The following is a 14,419-nucleotide window of genomic DNA, read 5'->3' on the forward strand; positions in this document are numbered from 1 at the left end:
TACTGGGGAAAACCACATCACTTTAAGAATCCAAATTGTAAGAGCAAAATTCACAAGGAGGATGATGAGTAAAAGAAGAACAAATAAGTAGAGGCAACGCTTTCTCCAGCCATAAATGCCAATTTTGTAGACACACTGGTTCTCTGGCCTCTGTATGTGGGTGCCTTCTGTGGTTGTAGTGTACTGTTCACGGACCATCTGCCAAGGGGTAGGGGGAGGGTTGGAAAAGGGAGAGGGAGGGGGTGAGGGAGAGAGGGAGGGTCAGAGAGACACAGAGACAGGGAAGTAGAGAGAGAAAGGGAGAGATGGAGTGTGGAGAGATAGAGAGAGAGGGAGGGGAGGAAGGAGGGGGAGAGGGGGAGAGAGGGAGGGACACAGAGACAGAAACAGAGAATTTGTTTGTCAATACTGATTTACTACAAGTCCAACAAGATAATACTTTTTACCCCAATAATAAATTTCCAGAATTAAGATGAGTTTTAAAAAGAACTGAATATTACTTTGAAACATGTCACTATTTCAAGCACAGAGTGATATTTAATCTATCATTCAACATAGTTTAGATACTGCCAATTCATCTGAAATCCAGTGACCGTATTTTCAGATTTTAATCAATACATTTAATATATACAGACAACTTTCAAAATTCTGCAGGGTTAATCTTGGAATTGAAGCATCAAACTAAAATAATCGACTTACCAAGTTTTTATAAGATTCAGTGGGAGGAAAATCAAGCTGATACCTATGTATCTTTCTAAAAATGGAATCCAATTATTTAGTTTTTATGTCAAATAATTAAATCACATCTTTTTTCAGTTGCTAAATTACTCAGAATTAAAGGTTCTCTTCAAGATACCTACCACGCTAATTTTTGCCTATAATAAATTTCCCCAGTATTAACCTACTTCCGAAAACAATCAGAATGTATACATGCATACAAATGTTTACAAGTGTTCATTGTTTCATGTAAACTAGACTAAGAGCTTTCATAACAATTTCAACTTTATGAGGAGATTTTAAAGAATTATTTTTTATTTCACTTCACAACAGTGGAAAGAAGAAAGTGTTTTTAATTTATAAAGTGAAGATTAGAGATTATTAAGACTTTCCTGATTGTAAATGCAGTAAAATGATGAATCAGAACATAAAATATTTTCCTCTGGGATTTTTTTATGCAAAGGTGTTATGTTTATTTTTAGAAATGGTTTGAAAGTGTCCTTATTAAAATAAGTCACAGTCTGAAATAATTCTTTAAATCTCTCTCCCACTCAACAATTGGATTTTCCTATGTTCTATTTGATTATATAAAACTGTGCTATTCATCACATAGGATTTTCAAATACTCAGGACAATCTACATTATTCAAAACCTAAATGCTTACTGATGTCATAACTGGCATAACTTATTTGCTCATTTCTTTGAGCTCCTCAGTCTTCCTGACATTAGAGTCTACCTCATGCATGCAGTTGCTCCAAAGTCCAAGGAATCATCCTTGCTTCTTCTTTCCCTTCAAATTTCTCATATCTTATCGGCTCTGCCTTAAAATGTATCCCGAATGTATCCACTCCTCTTACCCCCACACTAGTTCAAGCCACCACAAACTCTCTTACCTGCACTACTGTGAAACAGGTTTCCCTTCTTTCCTTACAGAAACCATGCTCTACCCAGCAGCCAAATATGCAAAATTAAAGCTAGCTCTTTTTCTGTTCTTTCAAACCTTCTAATGGCTCTTCCCCACACTGAGAATATCTGAACTCCTCTGTCACCTGCCAGATTCTCCACGAATGGCCTTTGCTTACTTCTTCAACATCATCTACTACTACCATTCTGTCTTTTGCTCGCAATGCTCCATCTACTCTTTAATCGACCAGGTTAACTCACCTCAGGACCTCTGTCCTGGGCATTCTCTCCACCTGAAACACTCTGCTGTTTCCTTCCTAGCTTTCAGTGGCAGCTCACATGTCATTTCTTCAGAGAAGTATTCTCTGGGCACTCAGGTCACTTTCCATTGCCTCCGGCTATTATACTTATTTCAAAGTGCTTATCATTATCTGTAATAATGGTGGCAACTCCAGAATTTCTGTGAAGCACAGGCTGAGAGACTGCAACTGGATTGGAAGGGTGGCCAGGGAGTCTGAATTTATAGCAAGTGCACTACTTTACAGCATCGTTACAGATGGGTAAGAATAGCTTTCCAAGAATGTGTGTACACAGGGTTTCCAACTGCTACATATTTCTATTCCTACATAGAGTTTCCTATTGCTGGTGTAACATATTATCACAAATCTGGTGGCTTAAACCAACACAGTTTTATTATCTTACAGTTTTGGAGGTCAGAAGTCCAAAAATGGGTCTTTGGGGGCTAAAAATCAAAGTGTGGACAGGTTTGTATTCCTTCTGGAGGGTCTAAGGAAAATCTGTTCCTTCTTTTTTCCAGCTTCCGGAGCCTGCCCACACTCCTTGGCTACAGCCTCTATTTATGTTGCTTCAGCTCCTTCTCTGACTCTAACCCTGCTGCTTGCCCTTTTTAAGGACCTTGTGATTACACCAGGCCCACTGGGGAATCCAGGACAATGCCTCCATCGCAAAGGCCTTAACATAATCACAACTGCAAAATCCCTTTTACCATATAAGTTTCCAGGGATTAGGACATGAACATATTTGGAGGTCATTATTCTACCTTTCATAGAAAGCTTTTCTTCACACTTACATAAAATGGGATAAACCTTAATATCCATTTAAGACAATTTTGTTGTGGCTTACAGGAGAGCCAGTAGCAATTCCATTTTGAGGGTAGTCCTTAACTCCCTCTTTTTTTTAATTTAATTTTATTTTATTATGTTATGTTAGTCACCATACATCATTAGTTTTTGATGTAATGATCCATGATTCATTGTTTTCATATAACACCCAGTGCTCCATGCAGTACATGCCCTCCTTAATACCCATCAGTCCTGGGAATCTGTTTTGATTATTCACCTGTTTTTTGACTCCTCCTCCTTTGAATGTAAACTCTATGTGAGTCTTGTTCATTGCTATGTCCCTAAAATAGGGTAACTGACAAATAATAGGCACATAATAGGGGCCTGAAGTGAATGAGTGAATGAAAAAATTGAAAAAAAACTATTGAATTTGAAAAACACTACTTGAGCTATCTACCTGCCAGGGACAATGATAGCAAATGGGGCTAGATAGATGGAGTGAGTGCTCTGAGTTACAGACTAAATAAAACATTCTATGACTTATGAACATACTGAATCCATTAAGAAAAGATTTAGTAGTTGTGGTCTAACACTTTTCTTTTTTATTATGTTATGTTAATCACCATACATTACATCATTAGTTTTTGATGTAGTGTTCCATGATTCATTGTTTGCGTATAACACCCAGTGCTCCATGCAGTATGTGCCCTCCTTAATACCCATCACCAGGCTAATCCATCCCCCCACGCCCCTCCCCTCTGGAACCCACAGTTTGTTTCTCAGGGTCCATAGTCTCTCATGGTTCGTCTCCCCCTCCGATTCCCCCCCTTCATTTTTCCCTTCCTGCTATTTTGTTCTTTTTTTTAACGTATAACGTATTATTTGTTTCAGAGGTACAGGTCTGTGATTCAACAGTCTTACACAATTCACAGCGCTCACCATAGCACATATCCTCCCCAATGTCTATCACACAGCCACAACATCCCTCCCACCCCTCACCACTCCAGCAACCCTCAGTTTGTTTCCTGAAATTAAGAATTCTTCATATCAGTGAGGTCATATGATACATGTCTTTCTCTGACTGACTGATCTCGCTCAGCATAATACCCTCCAGATCCAGCCATGTCATTGCAAATGGCAAGATTTCATTCCTTTTGATGGCTGTATAATATTCCATTGTATATATATACACCACATCTTCTTTATCCATTCATCTTTCGATGGACATCTTGGCTCTTTCCACAGTTTGGCTATTGTGGACATTGCTGCTATAAACATCAGGGTGCATGTACCCCTTCGGATCGCTACATTTGTATCTTTGGGGTAAATACCCAGTAGTGCAATTGGGTCAGAGGGTAGCTCTATTTTCAACTTTTTGAGGAACCTCCATACTATTTTCCAGAGTGGCTGCACCAGCTTGCATTCCCACCAACAGTGTAGGAGGGTTCCCCTTTCTCGGCATCCCTGCCAACATCTGTCGTTTCCTGACTTGTTAATTTTAGCCATTCTGACTGGTGTGAGGTGGTATCTTACTGAGGTTTTGATTTGGATTTCCCTGATGCTGAGCGATGTTGAGCACTTTCTCATGTGTCTGTTGGCCATTTGGATGTCTTCTCTGGAAAAATGTCTGTTCATGTCTTCTGCCCATTTCTTGATTGGATCATTTGTTCTTTGGGTGTTGAGTTTGATAAGTTCTTTATAGATTTTGGATACTAGCCCCTTACCTGATATGTCATTTGCAAATACCTTCTCCCATTCTGTCGGTTGTCTTTTGGTTTTCTTGACTGTTTCTTTTGCTGTGCGAAAGCTTTTTATCTTGATGAAGTCCCAATAGTTCATTTTTGCCCTTGCTTCCCTTGCCTTGGGCGATGTTTCTAGGAAGAAGTTGCTGTGGCTGAGGTCGAAGAGGTTGCTGCCTGTGTTCTCCTTTAGGATTTTGATGGGCTCCTGTCTCACATTTAGGTTTTTCAACCATTTTGAGTCTGTTTTTGTATGTGGTGTAAGGAACTGGTCCAGTTTCATTCTTCTGAATGTGGCTGTCCAGTTTTCCCAACCCCATATGTTGAAGAGACTTTGTTTTTTCCACTGGACATTCTTTCCTGTTTTGTCAAAGATTAGCTGACCATACAGTTGAGGGTCCATTTCTGGGCTCTCTATTCTGTTCCACTGATCTATGTGTCTGTTTTTGTGCCAGTACCATACTGTCTTGATGATGACAGCTTTGTAATAGAGCTTGAAGTCTGGAATTGTGATGCTGCCAGCTTTGCTTTTCTTTCTCAACATTCCTCTGGCTATTCGGGGTCTTTTCTGGTTCCATACAAATTTTGGAATTATTTGTTCCATTTCTTTGAAAAAAGTGGACGGTATTTTGACAGGGATTGCATTGAATGTGTAGATTGCTGTCGGTGGCATTGACATCTTCACAATATTTGTTCTTCCAATCCATGAGCATGGAACATTTTTCCATTTCTTTATGTCTTCCTCAATTTCTTTCATGAGTATTTTATAGTTTTCTGACTACAGATTCTTTGCCTCTTTGGTTAGATTTATTCCTAGGTATCTTACGGTTTTGGGTGCAATTGTAAATGGGATTGACTCCTTAATTTCTCTTTCTTCTGTCTTGTTGTTGGTGTATAGGAATGCCACTGATTTCTGTGCATTCATTTTATATCCTGCCACTTGACTGAATTCCTGTATGAGTTCTAGCAGTTTTGGGGGGGAGTCTTTTGGGTTTTCCACATAAAGTATCATATCATTGGCAAAGAGTGAGAGTTTGACTTCTTCTTTGCCAATTTGGATGCCTTTTATTTCTTTTTATTGTCTGATTGCTGTGGCTAGGACTTCCAATACTATGTTGAATAGCAGTGGTGATAGTGGACATCCCTGCCGTGTTCCTGACCTTAGGGGGAAAGCTCTCAGTTTTTCCCCATTGAGAATGATATTCTCTGTGGGTTTTTCATAGATGGCTTTTATGATATTGAGGCATGTAGCCTCGATCCCTATACTCTGAAGAGTTTTGATCAAGAAAGGATGCTGTACTTTGTCAAATGCTTTTTCTGCATCTATTGAGAGGATTGTATGGTTCTTGTTCTTTCTTTTATTAATGTATTGTATCACGTTGATTTATTTGCAGATGTTGAACCAACCTTGCCGCCCAGGGATAAATCCCACTTGGTCGTGGTGAATAATCCTTTTAATGTACTGTTGGATCCTATTGGCTAGTATTTTGGTGAGAATTTTTGCATCCGTGTTCATCAAGGATATTGGTCTGTAATTCTCCTTTTTGATGGGGTCTTTGTCTGGTTTGGGGATCAAGGTAATGCTGGCCTCATAAAATGAGTTTGGCAGTTTTCCTTCCATTTCTATTTTTTGGAACAGTTTCAAAAGAATAGGTATTAATTCTTCCTTAAATGTTTGGTAGAATTCCCTCGGGGAGCCATCTGGCCCTGGGCTTTTGTTTGTTGGGAGATTTTTGATGACTGCTTCAATTTCCTTAGTGGTTATAGGTCTGTTCAGGTTTTCTAATTCTTCCTTGGTTCAGTTTTGGTAGTTGATACATCTCTAGGAATGCATCCATTTCTTCCAGATTATCTAATTTGCTGGCATATAGTTGCTCATAATATGTTTTTACAATTGTTTGTATTTCTTTGGTGTTGGTTGTGATCTCTCCTCTTTTATTCATGATTTTGTTGATTTGGGTCATTTCTCTTCTCTTTTTGATAAGTCTGGCCAGGGGGTTATCAATCTTGTTAATTCTTTCAAAGTACCAGCTCCTAGTTTTTTTTTTTTTTTTTTTAAGATTTTATTTATTTTTTTGACAGAGAGAGACACAGTCAGAGAGGGAACACAAGCAGGGGGAGTGGGAGAGGGAGAAGCCGGCTTCCCGCGGAGCAAGGAGCCCAATGCGGGACTCGATCCCAGGACCCCGGGATCATGACCTGAGCCAAAGGCAGATACTTAACCGACTGAGCCACTCAGGCACCCCCAGCTTCTAGTTTCATTGATCTGTTCTACTGTTCTTTTGGTTTCTATTTCATTGATTTCTGCTCTGATCTTCATTAGTTCTCTTCTCCTGCTGGGTTTAGGCTTTATTTGCTGTTCTTTCTCCAGCTCCTTTAGGTGTAGGGTTAGGTTTTGTACTTGAGACTTTTCTTGTTTCTTGAGAAAGGCTTGTATTGCTATATACTTTCCTCTTAGGACTGCCTTTGCTGTATCCCAAAGATTTTCAACAGTTGTTTTCATTTTCATTGGTTTCCATGAATTTTTTTAATTCTTCTTTAATTTCCTGGTTGACCCATTCATTCTTTAGTAGGATGCTCTTTAGCCTCCATGTATTTGAGTTCTTTCCGACTTTCCTCTTGGGATTGAGTTCTAGTTTCAAAGCATTGTGGTCTGAAAATAGGCAGGGAATGATCCCAATCTTTTGGTACCGGTTGAGACCTGATTTGTGACCTAGGATGTGATCGATTCTGAAAAATGTCCCATGGGCACTAGAGAAGAATGTGTATTCTGTTGCTTTGGGATGGAATGTTCTGAATATGTCTGTGAAGTCCATTTGGTCCAGTGTGTCATTTAAAGTCTTTATTTCCTTGTTGATCTTTTGCTTAGATGATCTGTCCATTTCAGTGAGGGGGGTGTTAAAGTCCCCCACTATTACTGTATTGTTGTCAATGTGTTTCTTTGCTTTTGTTATTAATTGCCTTATATAATTGGCTGCTCCCATGTTAGGGGCATAGATATTTACAATTGTTAGATCTTCTTGTTGGATAGACCCTTTAAGTAGGATATAGTGTCTTTCCTCATCTCTTATTACAGTCTTTGGTTTAAAATCTAATTTGTCTGACATAAGGACTGCCACCCCCCCTTTCTTTTGGTGTCCATTAGCATAGTAAATGGTTTTCCACCCCCTCACTTTCAATCTGGGCGTGTCTTTGGGTCTAAAATGAATCTCTTGCAGACAGCATATCGATGGGTCTTGTTTTTTAATCCAATCTGATAGCCTGTGTCTTTTGTTTGGGGCATTTAGCCCATATACATTCAATACATATACTATTGAAAGATATGAATTTAGTGCCATTGTATTGGTAAGGTGACTATTACTGTATATTGTCTGTGTTCCTTTCTGGTCTATGTTGCTTTTAGGGTCTCTCTTTGCTTAGAGGACCCCTTTCAAGATTTCTTGTGGGGCTGGTTTCGTGTTTGCAAATTCCTTTAGTTTTTGTTTGTCCTGGAAGCTTTTTATCTCTCCTTCTATTTTCAATGACAGTCTAGCTGGATATAGTATTCTTGGCTGCATATTTTTCTCATTTAGGGCTCTGAATATATCCTGCCAGTCCTTTCTGGCCGGCCAGGTCTCTGTGGATAGGTCTATTGTCATTCTAATGTTTCTACCATTGGAGGTTACATAGCTCTTCTCCTGAGCTGCTTTCAGGATTTTCTCTTTGTCTCTGAGACTCATAAGTTTTAATATTAGATGTCGGGGTGTTGACCTATTTTTATTGATTTTGAGGGGAGTTCTCTGTGCCTCTTGGATTTTGATGCCTGTTTCTTTCCCCAAATTAGGGAAGTTCTCTGCTATAATTTGCTCCAATATACCTTCTGACCCTCTCACTCTTCTTCTTCTTCTGGGATCCCAATTATTCTAATGTTGTTTCGTCTTATGGTATCAATTATCTCTCGAATTCTGCCCTCGTGATCCAGAAGTTGTTTATCTCTCTTTTTTCAGCTTCTTTATTTTCCATCACTTGGTCTTCTATATCACTGAGTCTCTCTTCTGCCTCATTTATCCTAGCAGTTAGCACCCCCATTTTTGATTGCACCTCATTAATAGCCTTTTTGATTTTGATAGCCTTGGTTAGATTTTAGTTCTTTTATTTCTCCAGAAAGGATTTCTCTGATAACTTCCATGTTTTTTTCAAGCCCAGCTAGTATCTTTAAAATCACCATTCTGAACTCTAGTTCTGACATCTTACTAATGTCTGTATTGATTAGGTCTCTGGCAGTTGGTACTGCCTCTTGTTCTTTTTTTTGAGGGTATTTTTCTATCTTGTCATTTTGTCCAGAGGAGAATAGATGACTGAGAACAAAATGCTAACCGGGAAACAATGAACCCAGAAAAATATACACTAAACAAATCAGAAGAGACCTGGAACTGGGGGAAAAGAAAGGAAAGAAAGAAAAAAGAAAAAAAAAAAAAAAAAAAAAAGGAAAAAGAAAAAGATAAAAACAAACAGACAAAAAAACCCAGAATATTATTGGGCTCGTGCATAGATCAGTGCCACACACTAGATTTTGGGTGTATTTTGGTCTGTTAGAAGAAAGTGCCTCCCAAAATTTTAAAGAAAGAAAAACTTATATATGTACAAAAATAAGGGTAAATACAATAAAGGGATAGAATATGACTGTAAAGATGAAAATTATAAAAGATTTTATAAAAGGAATTGATAAGAAGTTGGTTGAAGGGCGCCTGGGTGGCTCAGGTGGTTAAGTGACTGCCTTCGGCTCAGGTCATGATCCTGGAGTCCCAGGATCGAGTCCCACATTGGGCTCCCTGCTCAGCGGGGTGTCTGCTTCCCCCTCTGCCCTCTTCCCTCTCATGCTCTCTGTCTCTCATTCTCTCTCTCTCAAATAAATAAATAAAATCTTTAAAAAAAAATTTAAAAAATATATAAAATAAAAAAAAAAGAAGTTGGTTGAAAAAAGAAGAGGATTTAAAAAAAAAAGGGAGAGAATGTGATCAGGCAGGACACTAGAACAAAGCCATACACTAGAGATTTAGGGTATATTTTGGTCTGTTAGAGGAAACTGTATCCCAAAATTTTAAAGAGAGAACAACTTATATATACATGTTATATATATATATACATATAACCAAAAATAAGGTTAACTACTATGAAGGGATAGAATATGATGATAAAAATGATAAATAAAAATGATTTTTTAAAAAAGCAATGATAAGATGTTGGTTGAAAAGGGAAAAAGAAAAATTAAAAAAAAAGAAAGTTAAAGAAAAATTAACTTTGAAAGACTAAAGAATCATGGGAAAAAAGCCATGAATTCTATGTGCAGTATTCCCCCAGCGGGGAAGTTCTGCCGTTCTCGTTGATCCGTAAACTTGGTCTTGGCTGGCTGTTCTTGTTGATCTTCTGGGGAAGGGGCCTGTTGCCGTGGTCCCCAAATGTCTTTGCTGGAGGCAGAATTGCCCCACCCTTGCCCGGTTCGGGCTAAGTAATCTGCTTGGGTTTGCTCTCGAGAGCTTTTGTTCCCTGCAAGCTCTCCGTATAGCCTTGGAGGTCAAGAGTGAAAATGGTGGCCTCCCAATCTCCGCCCTGGAGAAGCCAAGAACTTGGGGCCCTGCTCATCAGTGTGCCCCCAGAGAAAAGCAGTCAGTCACTCCTGTCTCCCTGGTCTCCGGCCGCACTCCGTGCTCACCCAGCCTTTGACCAAGTGTTTCTATCTCTGGCACCCAACCCCGTGTGGAGTCTCCAAACCCAGCAGATCCCTGTGGTGAGCTCCTGTGCCCCCGCTCCTCCTTGGAGAGGAAGGGGAGTCTCCCCGGATCTGCCACTTGTTGGGTCCCTGCTGGAGGAGCAGTTGCCCGACTGTGCTGCGGATCACAGTTTATGGCAACCCTGGGCTGAGAGTCTGCTCCTCGGCTCCATCTCTGCAGCCGGCTTCCCCACTCCCACCCCTGGGAGCTCTGCCGCACTCAGGCACCCCTGGTCTTTCTGTGACCCCGAGGGTCCCGAGACCACACTGTCCCCACGAGGGTTCCACCCCCCACTTAGCCACTGGAGTGACGTCCATCAGCGGAGCCAACTTCTAAAAGTTCCTATTTTGTGCTCCATGGCTCTATCACTTGCCAGAAGCGGCCGACGGAGGCACCCTCCCCCGTCATCTATCCTCCTGAATATCGCCTTGGATTCCCTTCTCCGCATGTCCTACCTTTCAGAAAGTGGTCGCTTTTCTGTTCAGAGTGTTGTTGCTATTCTTTTCTTCGATCTCCTATTGAGTTCGTAGGTGTTCGGAATGGTTTGATCCCTATCCAGCTGAATTCCTGGGACCAGATGAAATTTAAGTCTCTTACTCCTCCGCCATCTTGCTCCACCCCCGGTCTAACATTGTTTTTAAACAATGACTGTGGATGAGGAGCTAATTCCAAAGGGGATCCATGCTAAGTAGATAGAAATAAAACTGTTGTCTTTACTGTTAAAGCATTTTCAGAAAAGATCTATTAGAAAGAGGACTAGTAATATATAAATATGAGATCTCTAGGATTTTATTACTGAAAGAATATTAACAAAGACAAACTATGTAAGACTAGAAAAACAGTCTGTGACTCCTGGGGATACAATTCTGCTTTTACCACCATATGCCCTGGCAGACAGCAGAAACTCACAAATATTTACAGCCCCAGCTCCATTTCTCCACTCCTCCTTCCAGAAAAACTCCTTGAGTGGGTTGACTCTACCCACTGTCTCTCTATCTATGCGTCTTCCTTCTCTCTAGAAGTCAATTCCAGACAGGCTTTCACACCTACCACCCACTGAACTTGCTTTTGCAAGCTCCCCAATGACCTCCATGTTGCTAAGCAAAGTGTGCATTCACATGACGTAGGGTCAGCACATGCCAAATAGTCATTGCCTCCACTTCCACTAGGTTTCCAGAAACGCTACTTGCAATGGCGATTGCTTCTTATTCTCATTTGCTGCTTCCTCCTCATCTCCCAGCCTCAGACTCAGCCCTTAGACTACTTCTCTTCATTTGAATTTACCCCCAGTTGTGGATGCATCTTTTTTTTTTTTTTAAGATTTATTTATTTACTTTAGGGAGAGAAAGAGATGGAGGAAGGGACAGAGAGACAGAACATGAGTGGGGGTAGGGGCAGACGGAGAGAAGCTCAGTGGGGAGCCTGACTTAGGGTTCAATCTCACCACCCATGAGATCATGACCTGAGCTGAAACCAACAGTTGGACGCTTAACTGACTGAGCCACCCAGGTGCCCCCTGAATGCATCTTTAAGATGAAGACTCCCCATTTCTTAGCACAGACTCACCTTGAACTTAAGATTCCTATACCCAACTAGAAATCTCAAACTTCACATGTCCCAGCCCAAACTGACCTCATCTTCCCAACCTGCTCCTTCTAAAATTTTCCCCATCTCACTAACTGGGGAAGAGGAAACTGGGGAAAGTGGTCTGTCTAGTTTATGAGTTACCCCACTTTTTAAAAAAGATTTTATTTATTTTAGGGACAGAAAGAGAGAGAGTGCATGGTGGGAATGGGCAGAGGGACAGGGAGAGAGAAGCTTAAGCAGACTCCAGCACTGAGTGTAGAGCCTGATGCAGGGCTGGATCCCATGACCCTGAAATCATGACCTGAGCCGAAACCAAGAGTTGGATGCTTAACCAACTGAACCACCCAGGTGCTCCATGAGTTATCCCACTTTTGTGCACCTATTTTGCTAACTGCCTAAGAGGCTGGATCCCATTTCCTCAGCTGAACATACTGACTCCAGGCTCACTTTCAGAAGCTAATGACCTGTTTTCTTGTCCTTCCCGATTTGAGCGCTACTTACAATTACTTCTGCTCCCACATCTGGTTTTTTCCCCCCAGTTTATTTCTTACTCTACCATGTTTTATGATTGCCCACATTAAGTATTTTGGTTAACCTGCTATTGCTATTTCTCAGTGTTGATTACGTTGCATAAAACAAGCTAGATAGGTATGATTTAAATGACTAGGTGGAACACACAATTTAAATTTTTTTCTAAAAAATCAATTTTGTTAATTAATAAGTTATTAGCTTATAGTCCTCATAGTTCATGGTGCCTTTCATTTTTATTTGATACTGTGTATTATGTTTCTGCTAGAAGAGACTTTCAGAGGCTATCTGGGTCAGCTAGCTTCCTTCAGATATTTATTATCATCAGCATTGGGAAGGATACCAATTCTTCAGCACTTTGACGTCAGACAAGAGCAAAGCAGCATTCGTGCTGGCAAGAAATTGTGCTGGAACAATGCAGAGTACTTTACAATCTATTTATAAGCCCTTTACCAAAAAATTAATGAAATAATGCTTTATCTTAGAACTTAAAATCTGTATTCCAAGATAAAGAATTTTGAGTTTTACTATATGCTGAATAAAAATTACCTTTAGAGACCCCTTTATTTTTAAAAATAATTTATGTTATTGGGGCACCTGGGTGGCTCAGTTGGTTAAGCGTCTGCCTTTGGCTCAAGTCATGATCCTGGGGCCCTGGGATAGAGCCCCACATTGGGCTCCTTGCTCTGCAGGGAACCTGCTTCTCTCTCTTACTCTGCCTGCTGCTCCCCCTGCTTGTGCTCTCTCTCTGTCAAATAAATAAATAAAAGAAACTTTCTTTAAAAAAATAATTTATGTTATCATTAAAAATTTATACTTCTTTCCCTGTTAACCATTTCTCAAAGTTGTTGGTGGTGTACTTAATTTTGGTTGGTTTTAAATGTTTCTCTCAAATATAGTTATCAAGATTTTAATAGGGATTCAGACATGAAGCATAATACATTTTTGCATGAATACCAGTTTTTATATGCTTTGAATTCATGGTTCCCTATTTATTATTAAAATAAAACCACCTTATAGATAAGAATTCTGTCTTCTATATTCTTTGATTCTTGTCATGGGACATAATATAGTGAATTGAGCACTGTGTCTACTAAATAGATGTTGTTAAATGACATTCTTAATTTCAAGGGCCATTTGTGGACATGCCTAATTTGGATAGGCTATTGCCAGGAGTTTGAGACATAGAAATCATAAATACATAGATGATGTTGAAAAGGAGCCAAAATGATTTTTTTTAAAAAGTAGATTTGAAAACAACTAAACAGACCCTTTAGAAATGAGAAATTCAGTTCTATTTTAAAATTCAAAAATGAGTTATATAGCTTGAAGTTTTCAGACATATAAAGTCTATATCTTATATTTATCCAACAGATATGTAAGACGATAAATCTTAGAAAACATGACAGCGTGGTAAAGATATGGGAAATGTGGAGGGAAATCTGAAGGAAGAGATGGTCTAAATGTGTCCCACTGGAGCTCCAGGGGAGTAACAGGAGAAAATATAGGAAAGACAATGATTAAAGGGTAACTGTGAAGAATTTTCTCTAATTGAAGATAAATTAGGCTGAAAACAGATACTGACTCCTGAGCTGGATAAATTAATTGAAATGTATTAAATAATTCTGAATCCGGAGAACATCAAAAACAAAGAAGCCTCATGACAAGTATGGGTCCCAGGTTCAACCTTGTAAATGTGGTCATGCTGCAAAATTAATGAACTCATCCCAGTGAGGGCCTCTATATAGGAGAGTCTGGCAGAGAGTTCAAATCCATCCTTTTTCCAGCTAGCACTTCTTGGTAGGGCACCTGTTGGGAATGATCCTGAGCCCTTGGGCCTGCACAGTGACTCCAAGAAGGAAGGGAAGGAGGAAGGAGCAGTGATTCCAAGAATCTCCCAGTTAAACTATTCTTGGAAGAGTAATCTAGATTATTGGTGATAAGGGCCCCATTTACTGGTGTTGCTTATTCCCAGCCCAACACACATAACACCACCCATCCTTTTACCCCAAAGGAGATGAAAACTTCAGCTACTCCTCAACAATGGGGCAGGAGCAGAGGACAGTCACCATCCATCATTTATGTTATATCTGAACTCCCATAATTATAGGCA

At 39.9% G+C, this 14,419-nt stretch overlaps 1 protein-coding gene across 5 annotated transcripts in view; it reads right to left on the reverse strand.

Annotated features, from left to right (window-relative positions):
- The window catches only part of SGCG (sarcoglycan gamma), a 135,071-nt gene that overhangs the window by 81,605 nt on the left and 39,047 nt on the right, over positions 1–14,419 (reverse strand). For 3 of the 5 annotated variants that reach the window (XM_064586297.1, XM_064586293.1, XM_064586294.1), the window contains one exon: positions 4–198. In XM_064586297.1, coding sequence (XP_064442367.1) covers positions 4–198 — 195 coding nt within the window. Of the gene's footprint in view, positions 1–3; positions 199–10,646; positions 10,759–14,419 lie in introns of all 5 variants that reach the window. The other 2 variants (XM_064586295.1, XM_064586296.1) reach the window with 1 other exon arrangement.

Source organism: Mirounga angustirostris, unplaced genomic scaffold (genome assembly GCF_029215605.1).
Source record: "Mirounga angustirostris isolate CCGP_5_RB_7025 unplaced genomic scaffold, mMirAng1.0.hap1 SCAF_3, whole genome shotgun sequence".
NCBI lineage: Eukaryota > Metazoa > Chordata > Mammalia > Carnivora > Phocidae > Mirounga > Mirounga angustirostris.